This window comes from Lonchura striata, chromosome 1 (assembly GCF_046129695.1).
Source record: "Lonchura striata isolate bLonStr1 chromosome 1, bLonStr1.mat, whole genome shotgun sequence".
NCBI lineage: Eukaryota > Metazoa > Chordata > Aves > Passeriformes > Estrildidae > Lonchura > Lonchura striata.
The window spans coordinates 5,170,182-5,190,684 of record NC_134603.1 but is presented as its reverse complement, the minus strand read 5'-3'; the positions used below and the strand labels follow the sequence as shown (position 1 = coordinate 5,190,684).

The 20,503-nt window shown below is 37.6% G+C and overlaps 1 protein-coding gene across 3 annotated transcripts in view; it reads right to left on the bottom strand.

Moving 5' to 3' along the window:
- The window catches only part of TRAPPC9 (trafficking protein particle complex subunit 9), a 453,375-nt gene that overhangs the window by 365,266 nt on the left and 67,606 nt on the right, over window positions 1-20,503 (bottom strand). For all 3 annotated transcript variants that reach the window (XM_021532473.3, XM_021532475.2, XM_077781898.1), the window contains 2 exons: window positions 19,023-19,175; window positions 9,265-9,389 (listed from right to left, as the gene is read on the bottom strand). In XM_021532473.3, coding sequence (XP_021388148.1) covers window positions 9,265-9,389; window positions 19,023-19,175 — 278 coding nt within the window. The remainder of the gene's footprint in view (window positions 1-9,264; window positions 9,390-19,022; window positions 19,176-20,503) is intronic.

Genomic DNA, 20,503 nt, shown 5'->3' with positions numbered 1-20,503 from the left:
CTTTTCCTCAACTCACCTCTCCTAATTCGAACATTACTCCCAGAAATATTCACTGCAGTAAGTGGTGTAGAACATGATAATAAAATTATTTCTACTTTATATTTTTCAGTTAAAAATCTAAGGATTACCCATAATTTCAACTCTATTCCATCCAAACTTGGAGATCATAACCCACACTTGGATACCAAGTACAAAGAACAGTAACAATTCAAAATATTTTACTTTTTCTGTGGTAGAAAAATTTGTCATGGTGAAGCTATGCATTATAGTTGCATGACAGTACTACCACAAAGGAAATCCAAAAGGCCAGTTTCAAAACTGAAACATTAAAAAAAAATGTTAATTATAATTCATACAACTTTAAAACCTTACAGAAATACAGCTTCAAGTGCAAAACCAGCACTTTGAGGGTAATCATCACTGAGCTGTATAATAGTGAAGGAAAAGCACTGTCCTCCTTCCTCCGGAATTTGACATTTCTGTCATACACAAAAGTTAAAAAAAAAATTCCAAAAATAATTGGTCCCATATTATCTCATTTACAATAAGTAGAGAAAAAAGATACCTAGGGCAGAACGTTTTTTATTTGCTTTAAAGTCCAGTGGTGGAAATTGAAGGTAAGACAAATTAGAGCTAATGGTAAAATGCACTTTTAAAAGGCTATTTCACCATTACAGGAACTGCTGTAAGAATGGAGAAAGTTTTCTGCCATTGCAATATGTCCATAAAATTGGCTAACTTCCAAAAATGCCTGCTTCAGCTCAGAGTTCTTGGCTCAATGCTGAAACCTCATAGGTAAATTTATCAGATCAGATTAGATGGATGATCAGTAGAATGTTTTCCACCAAGACTACAAGAATAGATTCCCAGCATCTGGATAACATTTCATCTTTTTTATAATTTAGGTAATTTGCTCTCCATTTGCAGCTATTCCCCTCATTATTCTAGCCTGGAGCACCTATAGTATACAGGAGATTACCAAGCAAGCAGATAAACTCAGGGAGAGGATTTGGATTGCCAACTGCACTGCACTGACCAACAAGAGGTAGAAAAACAAATGAAGAATAACATGGAAAAATTAAAACAAAAAGACACAGACAGCTGCCCATAGGAAACAAGCACCATGCAAAGTGCAAGATACAGAAATGGCTTTTGGTAAAAGCTGGAGGTTCTAGGCAAAGAAAACCTAATGTTGAATTTCTCCAGCAGTGACGAATGCAGGATTTCAGATGATTTTTTCATATTCTTAAGAAAAAAAACTACATCACCTGTTTCTCACCCTCTTCATGGGATGGAGCATTTGGTGCTTATTTTGACAATATTTCCAATTTTATATCTTGTGTGATCTTGAGCAAGCCATTTATTCCTTGTTCTGGACTGTCAGCTACTGTATTAAATAGCAGCAACGGTAATAATTGTTTATGACTTGCATTATACAGTAGTAAAAATATTACTTGCATTTGCACAGTGTCTAACCAAAAATGAGTAGAATTTCACATATTTACTCAAGAAAGTTGCTGAAATGGACTGCTCACCTCTCTGGGCATTTGACACAAAAATATAACCCAGCTGAAAGTAAACTTGATAAAATTTAGACACATTTGTTACTGCCATGAAGCTTCCTTGCTCCAGAGATTCACTTTATTACAAAATATGTGTTTTAATTGCTTCTTGTCATTTGTCTTTTTCTCTTCTCAGACCTATTTCAGCTAAACCAATAATGTTTTAAGAGCCCCAGGTTTAAAATTAGCAAGTCATTCTGAGTTCTCCACTCTTACCAATCTGCAAAGTGTGATGTATTATGTTCACTGTATTTAATAACTACAGACAGCTGAAGCACATCCAAGTCACTTAACAGTAATATTTATACTAATTTATCATCAAAATACACACCTCTAAGTGGTGCAGCAAATACTCCACACAAAAACAACATGCTCCAGTGGAAAGGATCAATTTCCCAATGTAATATTCATAGTACTTTTGATCTGCTACCAGAGAACGTGCTTTTTATTCCATTTAAACACAAGAACATTAGGAATTTAATTTACTCTAAGATTAAACTTACAGAAAATCAGGTCTAAATGAATCATAGAGAACCATCTAAGAAATGACACTATTTGATCAACACCCTCAAATTCCTACACTTTTCCCTCTTCACATAACATTTTTTTCATCACCTGCTTTTCCCTCTCTCACATCATCAGTCACTGCAATACACAGCAAAATCAGCAATTTAATGACAACACAGAGAAACCAATTTCATAAAATGACCAACAAAATATGAGCTGGATCTTTTTTATCTAACACAATATTAAAAGCTGCACTTATTTTAGTCTCAGGTTTTTTCCTCTTTGTCTTACAAAGAATTTCCTCTCCTCTACTTTTGACAATTTTAGATAATTTTCATTGCTTAGAAATTTCAGTATTTTGAAGTCAATGTTGTCCTACTCCCCCTAAGAACAAGTCAGCCTCTGATTGATCAATGATAAATTTAGCACATCATCATTATTAGTACTAAATTTAAAACCTTTAAACACACTTGTAAATAAATCTAAATTATCTTAAGCAATTCCTCTTCCAGACCATCTTATTAAAAACTTGCAATCTAGGACATTTAAAACCTGGTTTACCCATAAACATAAAATGTGGAGCTTGCTGGAGTCATTCTCCAGTCACGTCCCTCAGTGAAACAAAGTTGGTAAAGCAGATTCTGAGGTGCCCTTTCAAAAATTCTTTGGCATCAATTACAGCCACCACAGTCTGCACTTCCCATTTCTTCTGAGCAAAACTACAACACCTGACCTGCCCTTCTGGAGTCCCCACAGTGCTAAATTACTAAACTTCATTCTCTTTCTCATACTCCTGGGGAAGGCAGCTATTAAAAATGCCACTTCTAGCTAAACAGAACATTCACAGTCTAAAGACTCTACTTTTCTTTTATCAAGATGTTCTTTATCTCTTTGGCCAGCTGTCCAAAAATCAGAACAAAACTCCAATACTTACTATGATCTGCCTCTATGATTGAGGATTTGAAAATATTTCAACAAAAAAAAAAGTTCTTTGAAATATTAAGAAATTGAACTTGCCTGCAGATTAATTTATTTATTCTCAAATGAAGAGAAAAAAACTATGGCACAGTGTTTATCACAGCCTGCAGTACAGCTATGCTTCATTACTTGTCAGTGCACTGAGTTTTGTGGATAAAAGACCACAGAAAATTATTAAATCAATAAAATTTCTGGAATTTCAAAGAAGTTCCATCAAACATTTGGGAAGACAACACTATCATATGCAGGATGAGCAATATTTAAGTAAAAATGCAGCATGAGGTTGAAACCAACTTCAGCAGCAAATGTCTGGATCTACAACGGTGTAAATGTGCACAAATAAGAACCAAGTAAACAAGGCACCTGAAATAAAGAGTGGTCTTTGACCCAAACCCTGTCTGACCTACCTCATCTGTTCTCATTAAAAGAGGAAAACTAATCATGCAAGAACTTGCAAGTGCAAAATTAATTGACCCCCAAAGGGATTCTGAATTTGTGACAACTGACCATGGAGCACACAGCAGGTCCCATTTTGAGAGCTCCAGGCTGCAGAGGCTTTCTGACCTCTGGAAAACATTTTGAGGAACTTTATCATCCAATGCAAGCAGAGCATTCACACAAACATCTCAGTTTCTCAGTATTCTTAAAATTTCTCACAGACCTGACTGGACTTTCACCCTGCTGTTCCAGATGTTTGTTCCAAACCTCCCTCCCTCCACTTCAAGTTTCCAGCTCAGCAGGTCTTCATGTGAGCCCATCTTTATTATTTCTCCATTATTCTAACCCAGTCAACATCCCCCCCTATTCTCCCCTCACTTTCTGTTCAGCCAACACCCTCCTACAAAAGCCAACCTCAGTATTAAGATTTTTTCCTGACTTATCACAATGTCATTATGGATGTGACCACCTCCAGCTGTTCCCATAAGCTCTGTTTATTGTGTTGGTGTCAACTTTCATTTTTCTTTGTTCATCTTTAGACAAGAAGGAGATGAAGTGTGGTTTATACAGGAGACTGCTCCTGCAGCTACTCCTGATGAGAGATTTTTTTGGGTACAAACAGGGTATCATCACTTGTTTTCTGAGTGACAATGCCCAAAAAAAAAAAAACAAAAAAAAAAACGCTGCTTTTGACAGGCAGACAGTGAATCCATCCAGTATTTTTCTATTAGTACTTCACACAATTTTTAATACTCCTTTCATGTCAAGTAAAATGGGAAAAATAGTAAGTTCTAAAACATAGTGCATTGAAATTGTAGATTCTACTGTGATAATATTGAATGTAAAATACAAGACAAGCTGAATGAATTGAATTTATCCAAATCCAAGAGGTAGTAGGGTTTTTTTCCCACCCCTGGCTCTAGGGAGTAGATTTAGTCAAGTATTTTCTTAGTGCTCTGAATTACAGTCCTCTCTAGGGCACAACAGACCATTCCTTTCTTGAGAGACCAATTCACAGAAGAAGAGAGGAAGAGGAGTGGACAGCAGAAATTGTGTGGAATACTCAACTATTTATAGAACTCCAGGGAAGGTAAGCAATTCTGAACTGGGCAGGGAAGGAAAATGGAAAGCATTTAGACCCAGACTGCTCAAAAATTGCCAGCTTTCATCCAGATCCAGATCATAATCACATTTTGCCAGACAGGTACCAACTGCCAAAAACCCATCTCTCCCTTGTTTTTGCAGAATAACTCTATTTTTATAATCCACTTTGTCTCAAAGAAAAATGTAATTCTTGGCTGGGAAGGCAAGAAAAATCACCTTGCTCACCTGGCAAAGGTTGATGTGGCTCACAGCTCCAATCTGAGCAGGTTTCAGGAAATGTGAGTGGCCTTCTGGCACTCACATCAGAAATTGTCAATTATAAAAAATAAAATATGTATTATTTTGATTAAAAATCCATTTGGAAGTGAAAGAGCTTTGTTTATTTTTTATCTTCTACCATCTTGAAAGTTATTAGGGAAAAAAGAGATAGAAATGTAAGAATTGACATGTTTAATACTGAGGGAGAACTCAGGGCCACAAAATTTACTAGCATAGTAATAAATTCCAAAATAGGACAGTGTGGAAGTACAACATTTAAACTGGACTATATATTTGTGCCTAAGATCTCCTTCCCATATTCACATTTCTTCAATTAAAAGGAATCTAAATTTCAGTTGTGTTCTACAGACTCAATATCTACTCTAATTTCAGCAGCACCCAAAATTATTTTAAAATTATAAAAAAATATCCCACTTACTCTGTTTAAGGGCTTAAACTTAGAATAGATATAAGGCTTATGAATAAAATGAATTAGAACTTAAAGTATCAACAATAGAAAGTTTAGCAGCTCACTTTCTTTTAGAAGAGTAAAGCCTGAGAACTGAATAGAAAAAAAATCCAATTAAGGCCTCTATCTCATCTTAATACACTGCTGAGTAAATCAGAAAAGATACATTAAAGACAGTGTGTTAAATTAAATTAGCTCTACATACTGTATTTTAACACTTCCTACCATTTACTGAGAGTGAAGGAACAGAGCAGTTTGATGAGAGTACTTAAACCTCTCCAGCTTCTGCAGCTGAATCTCCAGCATTACAGCTCACATTCAAGATGCAGAGGGAAATTCTCCTGAACAAACAAGTCTCAAAACAAATAAAGAAGTCAGCCAAATCCCTCATAAATTATAAACCAGCCCTGTCTGCCAAACAACTGGCCAGTAAGCACTGGGAATGTTTAACAGCTTAAACCAAGGTTTTAAAATCTCTCAATATTCTTTCAAAGTCTTCATCACCCAGCTAAAAGAGTTCTCCATTTCAGCTCTTCATTTGGGTTGGACTGATCTCTAAAGCTCAAATCCATATGGAATAAGGACTGAAGTGCCAGGTTGTTTCTTCCATCTGACAAGAACTAGACTACACCACATAATCTCAGCTTCCAAGTATGAAGAGCAGAGCAGAATTCCCCAGGTTAAAACTGACACTGTGTTTGCTGAGAGATGATGGCATCTGGTTAAATTTCTCACTGCAGCTTTTGCATGAAGATATAAAATACTTGAATATCTGAACACACTGCAGTGTTACTCAAAAAATAACAGATTCAGCCTCAAACCTGACAGTCACACACCACAGCAATGGTGAAAGGATGAGTTACCCTAAGCAGTGTAAATCATCCTTTCATGCAGATGCACCCTAGAACAACCAAGTAGTTTAGACAAGGCTCAGCACAAAAACCCATCACTGAACAGCAGAAAAGCGTATTTGAACATAATATTACAGCCTGAGATTCTATTCAGCTTGAGAGTATAAGCAAGCTTTATGATGAGGTCATAAAGCAATTTTTACACGGAATTTATGAGCTCATTTTAACAGTCATTTCCAGAAGCCAGTAACTGGTTTATTAGGAGACAGCCTACAGCAAAACTGGAAGCAGAGATTGCAGAGAAACTCGACTGCAATATCCAAGACTGAAGCACAAAATCTGTAAGGCAAACAAGTAGGGAGGGAAGGTTCTAAGTATGAGGCTTATAAATATCTGAACAAGGACATTTCAGAATCAGCAACATGAGAAGCATTAATTTACACTCACTTTCATTTGCAGAAATTCACTTTTATTTGAAGATGGGCTTATGCACAGCATGCAGGATTGAAAAATAACCATTACCCCTGAATACTCACACCAGACACCTATTGTTAAATCATGAATAAGTGACAGCAGAGTGTTTTCACCACACATACAAATTGTTTAAAATCCATCTTGGTTCTTAACTTAAAAATTCCCACTTGCTTCTTACATTAGTCCTTGTCAAATCAATCTAATTGGCACAACAATAAACCAAATGTAACCCAGAGCTCATCCCAAACTGCACCGTGAGGGACAAGCAGTCCACAAGCCCAGATTTGTTCTGCTGCCACAGGGAGAAACTCAAGGATCATTTAAGGAGGTTCTAGAGAACTCAAGAAGGTTCATAAATATCAAACATTTTGAGACTAAGCATCAAAGGGAACCTTGGATCATCTCTCATGTGCAGATCCCAGCTTGTTTCATTTCAGACAGCAATGTCTGAGAGAAAGCATTTGACAAGTAACATAATTCATGTACTCAAAGACACCCAGTCTAAACCAGAGAGACTCAAATCCAAAACTACAGCAAATTCCTCAAAACTCAGCCAAGATAATTGGACCACAGCACATTCTAATTATATCTGTAAGTTCTTAATCGACTGGATCGTTTACAGTAACTCCCTGTATCTATGGTTTGGAATTTTTCTGGCTTTCATTTTAAGCTATTGGTGGTTCCTATGCTGCTTCCTACTAAAGAGCAGTGTTAAAACAGAAGTCACAAGCAGAAATCCACATTATCACAGAATGCCTGCCTAAAGAGGCAAATACATCTCCTCAGTTATAACAGGTATTTTCTTCTGGTCATTTACCCACTACCCAATATGTCTGTCCTTGTACATGGAGATTTAATTTTGTGCATAGCCCAGTGAATCAAAAAACATTTCTAGCATAATTGTAAATAGTTTTGAGCTCCATAGGCATTTTTAATCCAAGCAGATCCAATTATTGGTTTATAGTGGTTTAACTGGGACAAACTGCAGGCACACTACAGGTGCTGTACAGCAGTGATGCACACCAGGCTCAGGACACAGAGACATTCACTCAGCAAAGAATCCTTTGATGTTGTTGGAATGTGTATTCCATACTCAACATAGTTTTGATCATCTGAATGGTTATTCCATCACGAAATACCAATTAAATCAAAATTCATTCCATGTGCCTGGCAACAGGATCCAGCATGTGCCTTCCCACCACACTGTTTTGCTACACATGTTAAAAACCAAGTTTCTCCTTTACAGCCCTCCAACATCCTTCAAATACTATCACACAGAGCACTGGGAACCTGCAACTTCTTTGTTGCCAGGACAACTGATTGACAAGCAAAAAGTGCACCAAAATGCTTTTTTTCTTCATGTACTTGGTGCAAAGTTCTGCATTTCTAGATTTTTTTAGTCCTATCTTGAAGCAACACTGCCATTGCCACAGTGACTGAGAAGTGTCTATAGGTCAGACATTCTACACAAAGCTCTGAACTTAAAAATTAATGCTGGACATTTTGTTCACTAAATAGCAATTTTTTTCCTCAATCATGCTCATTTATATTTATAAACAATTATGAAACACCTTACTATGCCATAAAACACAAAGGCTTTAGTAATTTTGCTAAGACCTTTCCTATGCTGCAGTCATGTTTTCTGTGCTGCAGAAGCAATTAATGATGAATTAGCAGTGCTATTGGTCCAAAAGAAACAGGCTTACAAATTAACAGCTTCACCTGTTTATTGCTCAGATAGAATTGTGAATATTGTCACTGTGAAGGAAGCAAATTCACAGGCAAAGCAAGTCACTGAGAAAAGCAGAGCCTGTGTTTGCTTCTCAAGCACATGTGAAGCCAAATTTTGCCATGTAAAACACTCATTCTAATTCCTGACAGGATGAGCTGATGCAGAACATGGATCTGTGCAGGGAATGTATCAAATACTGCACACAACACAACATTCACCAGAAGTTGGGAAGAGACCAATGAAGTGCTGCAGTCTATTATTTACAATCTTTCTTATTTTCGTCTCAAATTGTATCTTCTTCAAATATGGCCATTATGAAGTTAAATTTATTTCATGCTCTAAACAACAACTTTACACCTTCATCAGGTAAGATCTGCTACAGAAAAGCAAAGAGCAGCTTAGGCTGGGGCAGACTCTTGGTAAGCACAGTGCAGCTTCCACCTACACTACTGTTCTTCCACCTACACAGATGTTCTTCCACCCTGCTACTTTTATTTACTTTTCTTTTACTCTCTCAACTATTCTGTTTTATTACTTGTATGAACACCACTAAAAAACCTCCCTGCAAGAAGGCCAAGAATTCACAGAGAAGCACCTTCTCACAGAGTAAATAGCATGAGAAAGCACCATGAGGTGAGCTGACAGCTCCCCTAGTACACCACAGGGACAGACAACTCTGCAATTTCCACTCTTAGCCTGATCTTTCTTCACCTTTTTTGTTTGTTGGCTCTAATATAACAATCCAAACTCCGAACATCAAGCTGTGCTAAAGGAAACCAAAGGGAAATATTTATGAGACTAGGAAACCTTTGTTTTTTAATCACACAACAAACCATAGCACAGTACAACAAAAACCAACAGGTTTTACTTATTTTTATGTCATTCCCCTACCTTGACGTGACTGAAATCACCAACTTTGCTGCTTTCTTGGGGATTAAGAGGTTTGGTCTCCACTCTTGGTTTGACAACCTGTCGGAAAGGACTGGAGAGTGGGAGTCCACTGACACTGATTCCATCTGGAAAAAGAACAAAGAGAATTACTTTTGCTTGTCTAATACTATGTTTTGTTCCAATTAATTTATATCTGTATTATCAAAGGGAGAGAAAAGACACAAAAAGTGGTATTAACCTTTTAAACAAAAAGACAGAACAAAAGACAAAAATTATTTGGCTGTTTCTGCCAGGACATCAAAAAAATCAAACTTGAATGCACCAAAAACGGTGAATATCACAGGGAAGGATAGAAACTGCATTTGAAATATCATAACAGAGATATCAGAGTTAATAATATAAAATTAGTTTTAACATTTACAGTATTAAAATAAAAATCAAAGTTTGTGGTTTTCCATGACAGTGTGATCCTATCAGCTCTTTAAGAGCCTTAAATTAATTTATAGTACAATGATTTCGTTTTAAAGTATATATTGTGCAAAATGACAGAAAATAGAGATGTCATGTTTTGTACATCTACTAATGCAAAAATAGATAAAATAATTCTCATTTATAAAGGAGGTAGAATGGAAACTTAATGTTTCAATTGTAAGAGTCAACAAAAAAGCATAAAAATACCCTGAGAGGAATGTCTTCATTTTGGTGCTTAATCCTATTCTGGGTACTGGCACACACAGGATGACAAAGATACAACACAACAACTTAGCAGCCTCTGTTACTGCCAACAAGGTGTTACTTGAAGGTAAATAAATGCACTGCAACACATTTGGGGTTCTCCACCCAACCAGGCTACACTCTAAGCACAAACTTTAAATGTTTGAAAAATTACTGCTGAATCAAAAGAATTAGAAGAACAAGAAAATTAAAATAAGGAAGCCTTAACAAACAGTAAAACTAGATTCACTATTTGTTATTATTTAGATCTGCATGCAAAGAAGAGAAATATTTTGTTCCTTGATGCTGTGCAGAGCAACTGTAATCCACAAACACCAACTTAATACAAGCAAAATCTCATGTACAGCAGCAGAGACATACAGCTGAACACACAGGAAAAACCAAATTGCTACACAAAATCCAAACATATTTCCTAAATTGCTCCTATGAAATCTGGACATGTTGAGGATACATTCCTCAAAAGAAGAAACCATAAGGACAAGATGGAACATGAAAGGGGGTTTTGCTTCATTAAACTTCACAGGTATCCAAATGAGAAAATAAAGGGAATATTCCCATATTCCCTTACTTGCAATTTCCTTCACTAAGTAATTCTAAAATGCACCTTAGCACTGAATAAATATGCTGTTCTCCAATTCCTGGGGGAGAGCAGGACAAGAGGTGAGAGCAACCTACTCGTGCAATGCAGCAGGACCATGAACAAGACAAAAATACAAAAAGAAATACACAACTACATTTGATCACAGGCTTTGAAAGCTGCTCTTTCAAAATAAAAATTAGAAGTTTTAATTGAGGAAAAATATTCTTCCCCAGCTGATGAATGATTTTTACTAGTTCTATATTTAGAACAAAAACTGACACTGACTGGTACATAAAACTGCAAATTAAAACATGAAAAGAACCAAGTATGAAAACCTGAAAAGAACCAAGTATGAAAACCTGCACGGCATTAATCAGATTTTTCACTTTTTAAATGGCATGAGCTTTATTTCTTTGAGAGAAGAATATATAATACCTAAAACAACATCACAGAGATACAAGTAATGCCTTTCTTAATTATTTTATCCTTTAAAATCCCATTTTATTTTTAATTTCTAGAGTTGGGGAAGAAAAGACAATAGTTTAAACATTTTCTCTGGAAAGAAGATATTTTTAACTCTCTAATTTGTATCTGGAAAAGGAGGTTTTCTAGCAAAGGAGACATCAGGATGAAAGGGAAGTCCAAGGTAACTTGTTAGTGGCTGAACTTTCTGTCTCAAGTTTGTGGCACTCACAGAGTCAGTGCCAGGCCCTTTGTTATGCTGCAAATGCCTCAGCCATTCACAGCCTGGACTGCTCAAGGCAACTTCTCTGCCAGAGAACAAAAAAAAAAAAAAATTTTTCTACCACAAACAACTATTTTTTAAATTATTTTGTTTCTTCTGTTCTTTGATCAGGCAGCAATGGGGGAAAACACCCTGACCAACTCCCTTGCAATACATTAAATAGTCAGAATGGGAGAAATCCTGTTAAAAACCCTGGTAGGCTGCAGAACTTAATGATGGCAGAAGAAAACAGTGAGCATCAATGAAGCAGTTCTCCAGAAGTTTTACATTATTGATATTTATATTTTTTTGAGATTTCATACATTTTCTCTCATGAAGTTTAGAGAGATGGAGATGCTTAATCCTCCAGTTTTCTTTTGTCAATCCCTACTGTCAAACATCCTGAGCAGCCTTGCACTATAAAAAGTATAATTATCTTGCTACTCTGTCCAGAAATTTTCCTAATTTCAACAATCCACACTGAATATTTCCATGGTAACAGCATATGACCAACACTTTTTCCATGGTAACTGCAAAAACACAGCTTGCCTTTCCAACATCCCAGTCACTGCTGTCATAACAGAGCAAAATCTCTTACCAGCATTTCCTCTCTCCTATCAAATGTTAAGTAAATTGTCAATTTAACTTCATTAGCCACTTTCCCAGCACACTGCACAGAACCCTACAAAATTTCTTACTTGAATGAGGGAGAGTGCATTCAGGGAGTTAAACCTGTAGATTTACAATCCAGAAACTGAGCACAGAAGGAAGAGGTGGCATGGGACAGCTCCTGTCCTGTGTCACACTGTGCTGTGCAAGGATCACTGGCCGACCCAGGGGACAAATCCACTTTTCAACAGGTACATCACAGCTATGGAGGTCCCAAACTCCAAACTCCTTGCTGTCCCAGACAGCAAGGAAACACTTAAAAACTGTTCCACTGACACCACAGAGGCTGGGATTCAGAGGCTGGGATTCTGTCCAGGCAATTAAATGTCACACAAAATGGAAACAGTGGAACATTTTAGGCTGAAGTGCTGCTTTTTCCAGGAGAATTTCATACAATCCAACAGCAGTGCAGAGCTGCTTCCTGCAGCTTCCTGAACAGCAGAACAGGGACCCTGAGAGAGGCAGGAGGAGGAGGAATTCCAAAATCATTCAGGTTGGAAAAGGCCTCGGAGATCACAGGGTCCAGCCTATGACCAACCATCACCACGTCAATCCCGCTGGCCTGGAGCTGCATCCCCTCCTGCAGCCCAGGGATGTTTCTGGGGGGATTCTGCCCCTCTGGGGAGATCCTCTCTGCTCTGGGGAGATCCTCTCCAGAGTGTTTTGTCCAGCTCTGCGGCTCCAACACCAACAGGATGTGGAGCTGCTGGACCAATTCCAAAGGAGGCATCAAAGATGCTCAAAGGGTTGGGATGCCTCAGCTCTGGAGACTGGCTGGGAGAGCTGGAGCTGTGCAACCTGGAGAAGCCCCCAGAGAAAACTCAGAGCCCCTTTCAGGGCCTAAAAGGGATCCAAGAGAGCTGGAGAGGCACTTTTTGCAAGGCCATGGAGTGACAAGAAAGGGGAGATGGCATCAAACTGACAAGAAGAAATTCTTTATCCAGAGCATGATGAGGCCCTGCCTGGCACAGGTTGCCCAAAGAAAGTGTGGATGCCCCATCCCTGGAAATGTTCAAACCAGGTTGGACAGGGCTTGGAGCAACCTGGGATAGTGGAAGGTGTCACTGTCCATGGCAGGGAAGTGGAATGAGATGATCTTTAAGGTCCCTTCCAATCCAAACCATTCTATGATGCTATGTCACAGAATCACAGAGTTTTTGGAAAGTACACAGCTCGATCATAACATATGAAAACTAAATGCCACCTCAACCCATTTGTTTATTTTGTCAATTCTTACCTGATTGAAATTTCAAAACAAAAACCTCCTGGTAGGCAACATCTCTTAAGAATACTGTAACAGCTTTGAAGTACTTTAAACATGCAGAAAAATAGAAAAAAACGTGAGACAGCAGACAGACTCTGCTTGCTGAATTTGAATGCCTTTTCTTTTTTTCCCCTAGAAAAAGATAACTATTCTCATGATGCGTGCAGAATTCTAGAAACTTGCTGTGTGCAGCCACAAAGAGCAGAATAAAACGAGAACACACAGAGGTTTTGAGTCAGTATAATCCACCCTCCACACTTCAGGTGGGCACTGAGATGCAGCTCCTTCCCTCTCTCAAAAATGTGCCCAGGACCATCACAGGAGGGACCCCAGGCAGCAGCACTCCAGGCAAAGTTCCTGGGAATGCAGCAGCTCTCTGCCTCCCAGGAGCAGGGCACAGCCTGTACCAGACCTGAGTTCTTCTTAGAAACCCCATTACCCTTGAAGACAATAATTAACAATAACAAATGCACTATAAGCAAGGATTTATGTCCTGAGGTTGTTGAACTAAACTAAAATTGGAAGATAAATTTATAATCAGGGTGAACACAATGAAAGAGAACAAATGAAGTGTAAAGAAGTTCATAATAAACACTAGAGATTATGTATGCAGATTACATTAGATGCTAAAATAAAGTGCCTCAACAAAGGAACAGCATAACAGGATGGCAGGTTTATTAGCCTGTATGTGCCAATAATCAATTTATTGTTATTTGCCTCATGTCTGTCTTAGTTATTTACATTGTAAAGATTTGGGGTCTGAAACACCAGCTCTCTGTGTGGTTGTGTAGTGGCTGGTAAAACTGGAATAGCCTGAAGTACTATGGCACTTACATAGGGTTAAAAATCCCACCCTATACTAGTGAAATCATGAGACAAGATGATTTATCTGGTTTAAAGTGCAGTTGGAAGAGAAAAGGGCACCTTATCTTCCATAAGTACTAAAGCTGTAATTCAAGAAGAATTCTCTAGTTCTCAAAAAAATTAAGAATATTTTTTAAAGTTACACAGTGATGAATTTACGGAGGACACAGAAACATCTGTATTTTAAAAAAATAGAACAAAAGAGAAAAAACCCTTATTTACTCATTTTAACAGTACAAACACATCTTCAAACTACAGAGACAAAAGAAAAAGCTTCTTAGAAATGAAGTCACTTCAAAAGAATACTCAGAACAATTAAATGTTATAAAGTCTACCAAGCAGAGTAACATGGAAATGATAACACTGGAACATCTCTGTGGACCCCATCATCATCATCAGTGATACCATTATCCTAATAGAGTCCTCCAGGCTACTTAGTTTCTTGGAATAACTGCCAAGAGAACATTTAAATTCCAAACCAGGTATCATTCCAACAAAGGAAAAAAAAAAAAAAAAAAAAAAAAAAAAAAAAAAAAAAAAAAAAAAAAGCTTTGTCTGTATACTTGCAGGGACATTTTGAAGTAGATAAAAACTGACCATTAAAGCAGAAAAACAAAACAGTGACTATGAAAAATACACTGGTCTTGCATACCAATGTTAAAAAATATCCAAGATTAGTGCTCCTAGAAATATGCTATTATTGTTCTGCAACCTTTTTCCCCCTAGAGTCATGCCTTAAGTTTTAGCTTTCATGTTTCCCAGCTTCTGTACTGCATTAGTGTGTAACTCTGAACTTTATATAAAGTGTTAGCAAGTTCTCCTCACAGTTTAGTCAGACAAAACAATCCTTTTCCAGCCTGAAAACCAAGGACACCATTGCAGCTTCAAGCCCAAAAAGTGCAAAGAACAGCGAATTGAGGAGAGCAAACTGGGAGGGTGGGACTTCATAACCTGCAGCTGTAATTGGACAATTAAGCCAATATGTAAATGAACCAAAACTTATAAAAGTGTGAAAACTCCTGACTCGGGGTCCATCTTGGGCAGAGGCATGGCCAGGCTCTTGTACTGGCCAAGGTGTGTCCTTTGAAGGCCTTTTTAATAAATTCCTGCTTTATTCCTCTAACACTGCCTAGCCTCTGTTCTAGGAGCCTCTCCAGGCACCAAGAGATGGGAAGGAGAGAGACTTAAGGCACAGATTTGCTTCTCTCTCAACATGTAATTAATTAGTTCCTTTGATGAGTTTATGAATTTAAATAGTCTCACATTTGTCTTTAGGTTCCCTATACAGGAAATAAATGAAAATTAACATTCTACATAATGAAGTACTCATTGCAAATTAATTCATTAACTTTGCAAAACACTGTCCCCACGTAACAGGAGCTTTTTTAAAAGCCTCCAACAAGTCACATGTACAATACAATCCAGAAAGAGTAGCTATTGTTCTCACCCCATTCAGTGTCAGGGAAATGCTGAATTTCAGACACTTCAGTATAATAGCTGGAAAAGGGAATTCATTATGCTTATAATGTGAATATCCTGTTGATCTTTTTAGTCACCTTAACAGGTGACAGAGATCTCACTGCTTCAGCTGTTTGCAACTGGCTATACCCAGCAGATCAAGGGCTTCCCCTGCCTCACCCAGTGTAACAACCTCAGAATCAAATTAAATGCCCATGCTGACCTTCTCAGCCAGAGGAGGAACCCTGAACCATCCAGCTGAGGGACAAGAGATCCAAAATTTCACTAAGATTTGTTGCATACATGGATCTCCCTGCATGGATCTCCCAAATCTTGGTCAACTGGCTCTAAGATACGGAATCACAAAATTGTTAAGGTTGGAAAGAAACATTGAAGATCATCACTGTTCAACTGTCAGCCCAGCACCACCATCATGTTTACCACAAAACCATGTCCCCGAAGTGCCACATCGACACATTTTTGGAACACTTTCTGGGCTGGTGATTCCAGGGCTGGTGAACAGGGCAACCTGTTCCAAGGTTTCCCAACCATTTCAGTGAAGAAATGTTTCCTAACATCAAATCTAAACATCTCCTGGTGAAACTTGAGCCCATATCCTCTTATCTTGTTACCTGGGAGAAAAGACCAACACCCAAAAAGATGTCAAAATTCAGCATAAATAAATGGGGGGAAGCAATCCTAAACTTATATGTGCAGTAAGAGGCTCTCAGCATATCATTTCTGTTGAGAAGCAAGATCATGGAGCTGTGGCTCACACATTCATGAATCTCCCAAATTAATGTTTAGCAACAGCCAAACAAGCAAATGATAAATTGTGCATTACCCCACAATTGTAAGGAAAGGAATATAAAACAAAATAAAGAGCACCATTAGGTCATTACTTGAACACATATATCAGCTTTCAAATAGTGTGTACTGCCTCCCTCAGACAGAACTGAGAGTTCAAAAGGGACAAGGCTGTTATGTGGAACAGTTCCCATAACAGGAACAACTGAGCCCTCAACAGTTGAAATCCCCAATCTGCTGTGACAATACCCTGGGAAAATGCATCAAATCACTGCAGGAACCATGTTTAGAAGATGTCCTGTTGCCTCTCTCATGCAATTAAAAAACCTGGAACACAAGGCCACCAGTAAGTGCAAAGCTGCTAAAAAGTAATTTAGCTGTGACTCCTCTTGCCACAGCATGTTGTGAAGTGGTGACAGGAAGAATGAAGAATTTTAGGAAGGAGAAACCCACTAAGGATAAGTAAAAGTGTCTAGAACCAGAGAAACTATATTCAGCCCTGGAAGCTTCTAAGCTAACAACAGTTACAGGCCTAGAGGAAAACAGATGTGCACAATTTTTCCTGTTTTGTCCCACTGGAATCTGCTCTTAGCCACTTTCACAGTCAGGATATTGGCTGGATGGTCACTGATCTGATCCTGTGCAGCCACTTGTGGTTTTTCTTCCTTCAACCTGGAAAAACACCCAACGTTTTTCTCTGTGAGGCAGCACACCACCAACACACCTCAGCAATTCAGATTAATAACCTGGTTTACTTTCCAATTGGATAAATGTGTATCATCAAAAACATCAGTAATTTATCCCTTCTTAACCATGTCCTGATTACAAACACTGCAAAAGGAAAAATGAAAAGACATGGATGTAAAAATTGCCCTACTAAAGACATACTGCTTTTAAGAGAGAAAAGAATTTTGATCATCATTGTAAATGTGGTTGGTCTTCAAAAGGAAAAGGTACCACAGTACCCTATGATTAAAAGTCATGTCATAGTTGCCATTGATTTTTCTAGCTCTTTACTGTTCTTCCCATCAGGCTCTTACCTCCTCTTTGGAAACTCCAGCATATGTAAAGTCAAAAGCAATACATAAAAAATAAAGTAGCAACTAAATTTTCAATATACTTAGCATCCCTAATAACATTTTCAAAGGACAGGGAGTACACAGCACACACAGATGCCAAAGTTCCAACAATGCAGTAATGGATGCTACTCCTTTGTCATCGCTAAATGAGGGAAGGTTGAATTGCTTCAGCTACACAACCTTTCAGAGGAGCAGGAGGTAAAAATGGTGTTCAAAGATTTTGTTCATCTGCGGTCCATAAGAGTTGGATGCAGGTAAACAGAGGCCAAAATCCAAATCCCACAAGTGTTCAGTGTCCATACCAAGAAGTAAGATATCTTCACCTCCTACAGAATACTTGGGGTTTATGTTATTGCATCAGAAAACTCCTAGACAAGTGCAGCTTCAGAACATTTTGGACACTGGGCAAATGAAGGAAATTTCATATATATATATGTGTGCATATATATCTATATATACATATCTACTATGAAATCTCACTTGCCATCAAGGGGCATTTCTCAAAGTCCAATTCCCTGGCACCCATGGCTTCAAAATGTCCGGGTGTGCTCTTCCTTCACTTCATCATTTTCAACAAGTTCTGAAATAACTGCAGTGTAGCAACACTGCAGGGTTTGTGCTGTAAAGTCCTAAAATATTTTAAAAGTATCTTTATATTTCACATTAGGAAGGTTTCAAAACCAAAATCTTTCAATCATTACTAACAACTACTATAATTTTTGTCTAAATGCATTTGCAAGGTAATTCACAGAAATCATTCCTATTCAACCTGAATAAGCTCTGCATGTAATTTTGTTGTATTTTTTCTGTACTGAAAGATTACTTATAAAGATAATGCATACTTGCAAGTGGATTCTGGGAAAAAATCCAAATAACAGAGGATTTTTAATACAGGAGTATCTTGTTTTGTCAAGGTAATTTAATCAGTGTAAAACTTATCAGACAAATGAAAAAATACAGAGTAGAGTAATTACTCCAGAAAGAGTGTGTTTATTATAAAAATGAAATCGTTATTACAAGTATCTGGTACTTGTAATTCCAAATAATTCTAATAGAAGCAAACACTGCAGCTTCCTTTTCTTCAAAATAAGTTTAAACACATGGCACTTTCTCTGTAGTACCAATGTTAGGGAAATTCTGCCTTAAATTTCAGTCTGTCACTTTAGGTAAAACTGCACTCAGCAATTATTCAGAATTCTGAAATCCTGGATAATTAAATAATCAACTCAATGCTATTTTTCTTTAAACCCCACTAATGTTTGTGAATTATTTTTGTTTACCCTCATAAGGTAAGGATATAAAAAGATACCTCAAAACCACCTTAAAAAATATTCTAAAACACAAGGGCAAGGTCTCATGATGGGGAAGCTGGGCCAGACTCTCGTGCCCACAACTGTCTCAAAAATTCACCCTTCAATCTGCAGAGCTCAGCCAAGGGTTGTCTTTGCTTTACAAGACACAAATCCTCAAACACGCAGCCACATCACAAATCAGTTTAACACAAAGGGCACAGCAATTAGAAAAGTGATTCCAGCAGCACACACAACCCTCCTAAACAAGGAGAAACGAAAAACTCACCATCACTGAGATCCTGCAGAAGGTTTTCTTGGCAAGAAAAGTCCAGCTTCACTTTAATGTTTACAACCAATGTTGCAATCTTTCCAGGTTTTAGAGGAAACTGGCAGAGGGTGTCTTCTAGATTCCAACTCAAGAAATCTCCATACAGCTTCTCTGTATCAAAATAAGTAAATATTTCATAAGCATAAGCCCTGCATTAAGGAAGTTTCAGTTTTGAACTGCTGTAGAGAGTACTAATCAATCTGTCATATCCTGTTTAAAATCTAAAATATTCAGAATTAATGTATTGAAATTAATGTAGCAACAGAAAGATAGAGAAGCTACTGGGTACTGACATTGACCTGGAATCACACAAATCACAAAGCTCAAAATATGAATTTAAGTGAAGAAGATCACTACTAGAAAAAAACACAAACCCTGCACAATAGGCAGCATTAAATATAAACTTTAAATATAGCCTGCAGGGGTTCTAAATGTTCATGTAGTTTTGAATCCTACACAGTTCAGCTCAGGAGGTGTCACATGAATGCAGAGTACTTTTCATCAAAATAACCCAAACTTAATCAGCTGAAATTCTGAAACAGCTGTAACATCATTCTTCAGTTATTTACTGACCAATATAGAAGGGTAAGAAGACTATTGGCTTTCATCTTTTTATAAAGTCCTTTCTAAAAGCTGAGAAGCAGCTTTTTATAAGACCCAATCATTAAGGATGCTAGACAGGATTAGTAAGTGACAAAAGAAAATTTGTTTAATAAATTTTTTTGCCATTGGTCCACTTGATATATGGGATCTGTAATTATTAAGTCCTCCCTCATAAGCCTGACATGCCATAAAATTATACAAGGGGGGAAAAAACCCAGAATTTACTGTTCATCTACACTGAGTCTTCAGCTCTGGCCAGGGTCAACCCACCCCATCCATAAATTTATTCCTATATGCAAGAAGACCAGACAATGCTAAATACTACAAGAAAGTCTATTGGTACAATAAATAAGCATGATGGGTTGATTGGGAGAGTCCTAAAGATACATTTATTGATTTATTATAGCAATGCATGTTATCTCCAAAGTATACAGGAGAATTCTTCTAAAAGCTCATTTAAACACCTTTTGAGCACAGCTTTGCATAACAGGGACCACTGAAAGTCACACAGTTCATCTCCACATCCTCCCAGGCCACCTGGTAAGAACAAAGTAATTAAAATCTGCTGTGATTTCAGAACCTTTCCAAAACCACCATGTAAGATCCACCTATGAGGGAGCAGGGTGGGCAAACTGCATCAACTACTGCAACCTGCAATAAAGGATCTTTCAAAAGCAGCAATCAGAATTCCAGATCATGTCCAAATCATCTTTGGTCTCCCTTTCTAGGAAAAGGAGAAAACAAAGAGAATATTTTTTCCATTAACTTCTACCTAAACAATAAAAGCCTTGCCTGAAAGATATTCTTCTCACAGATTACCAGATGTTGTTTTGCGT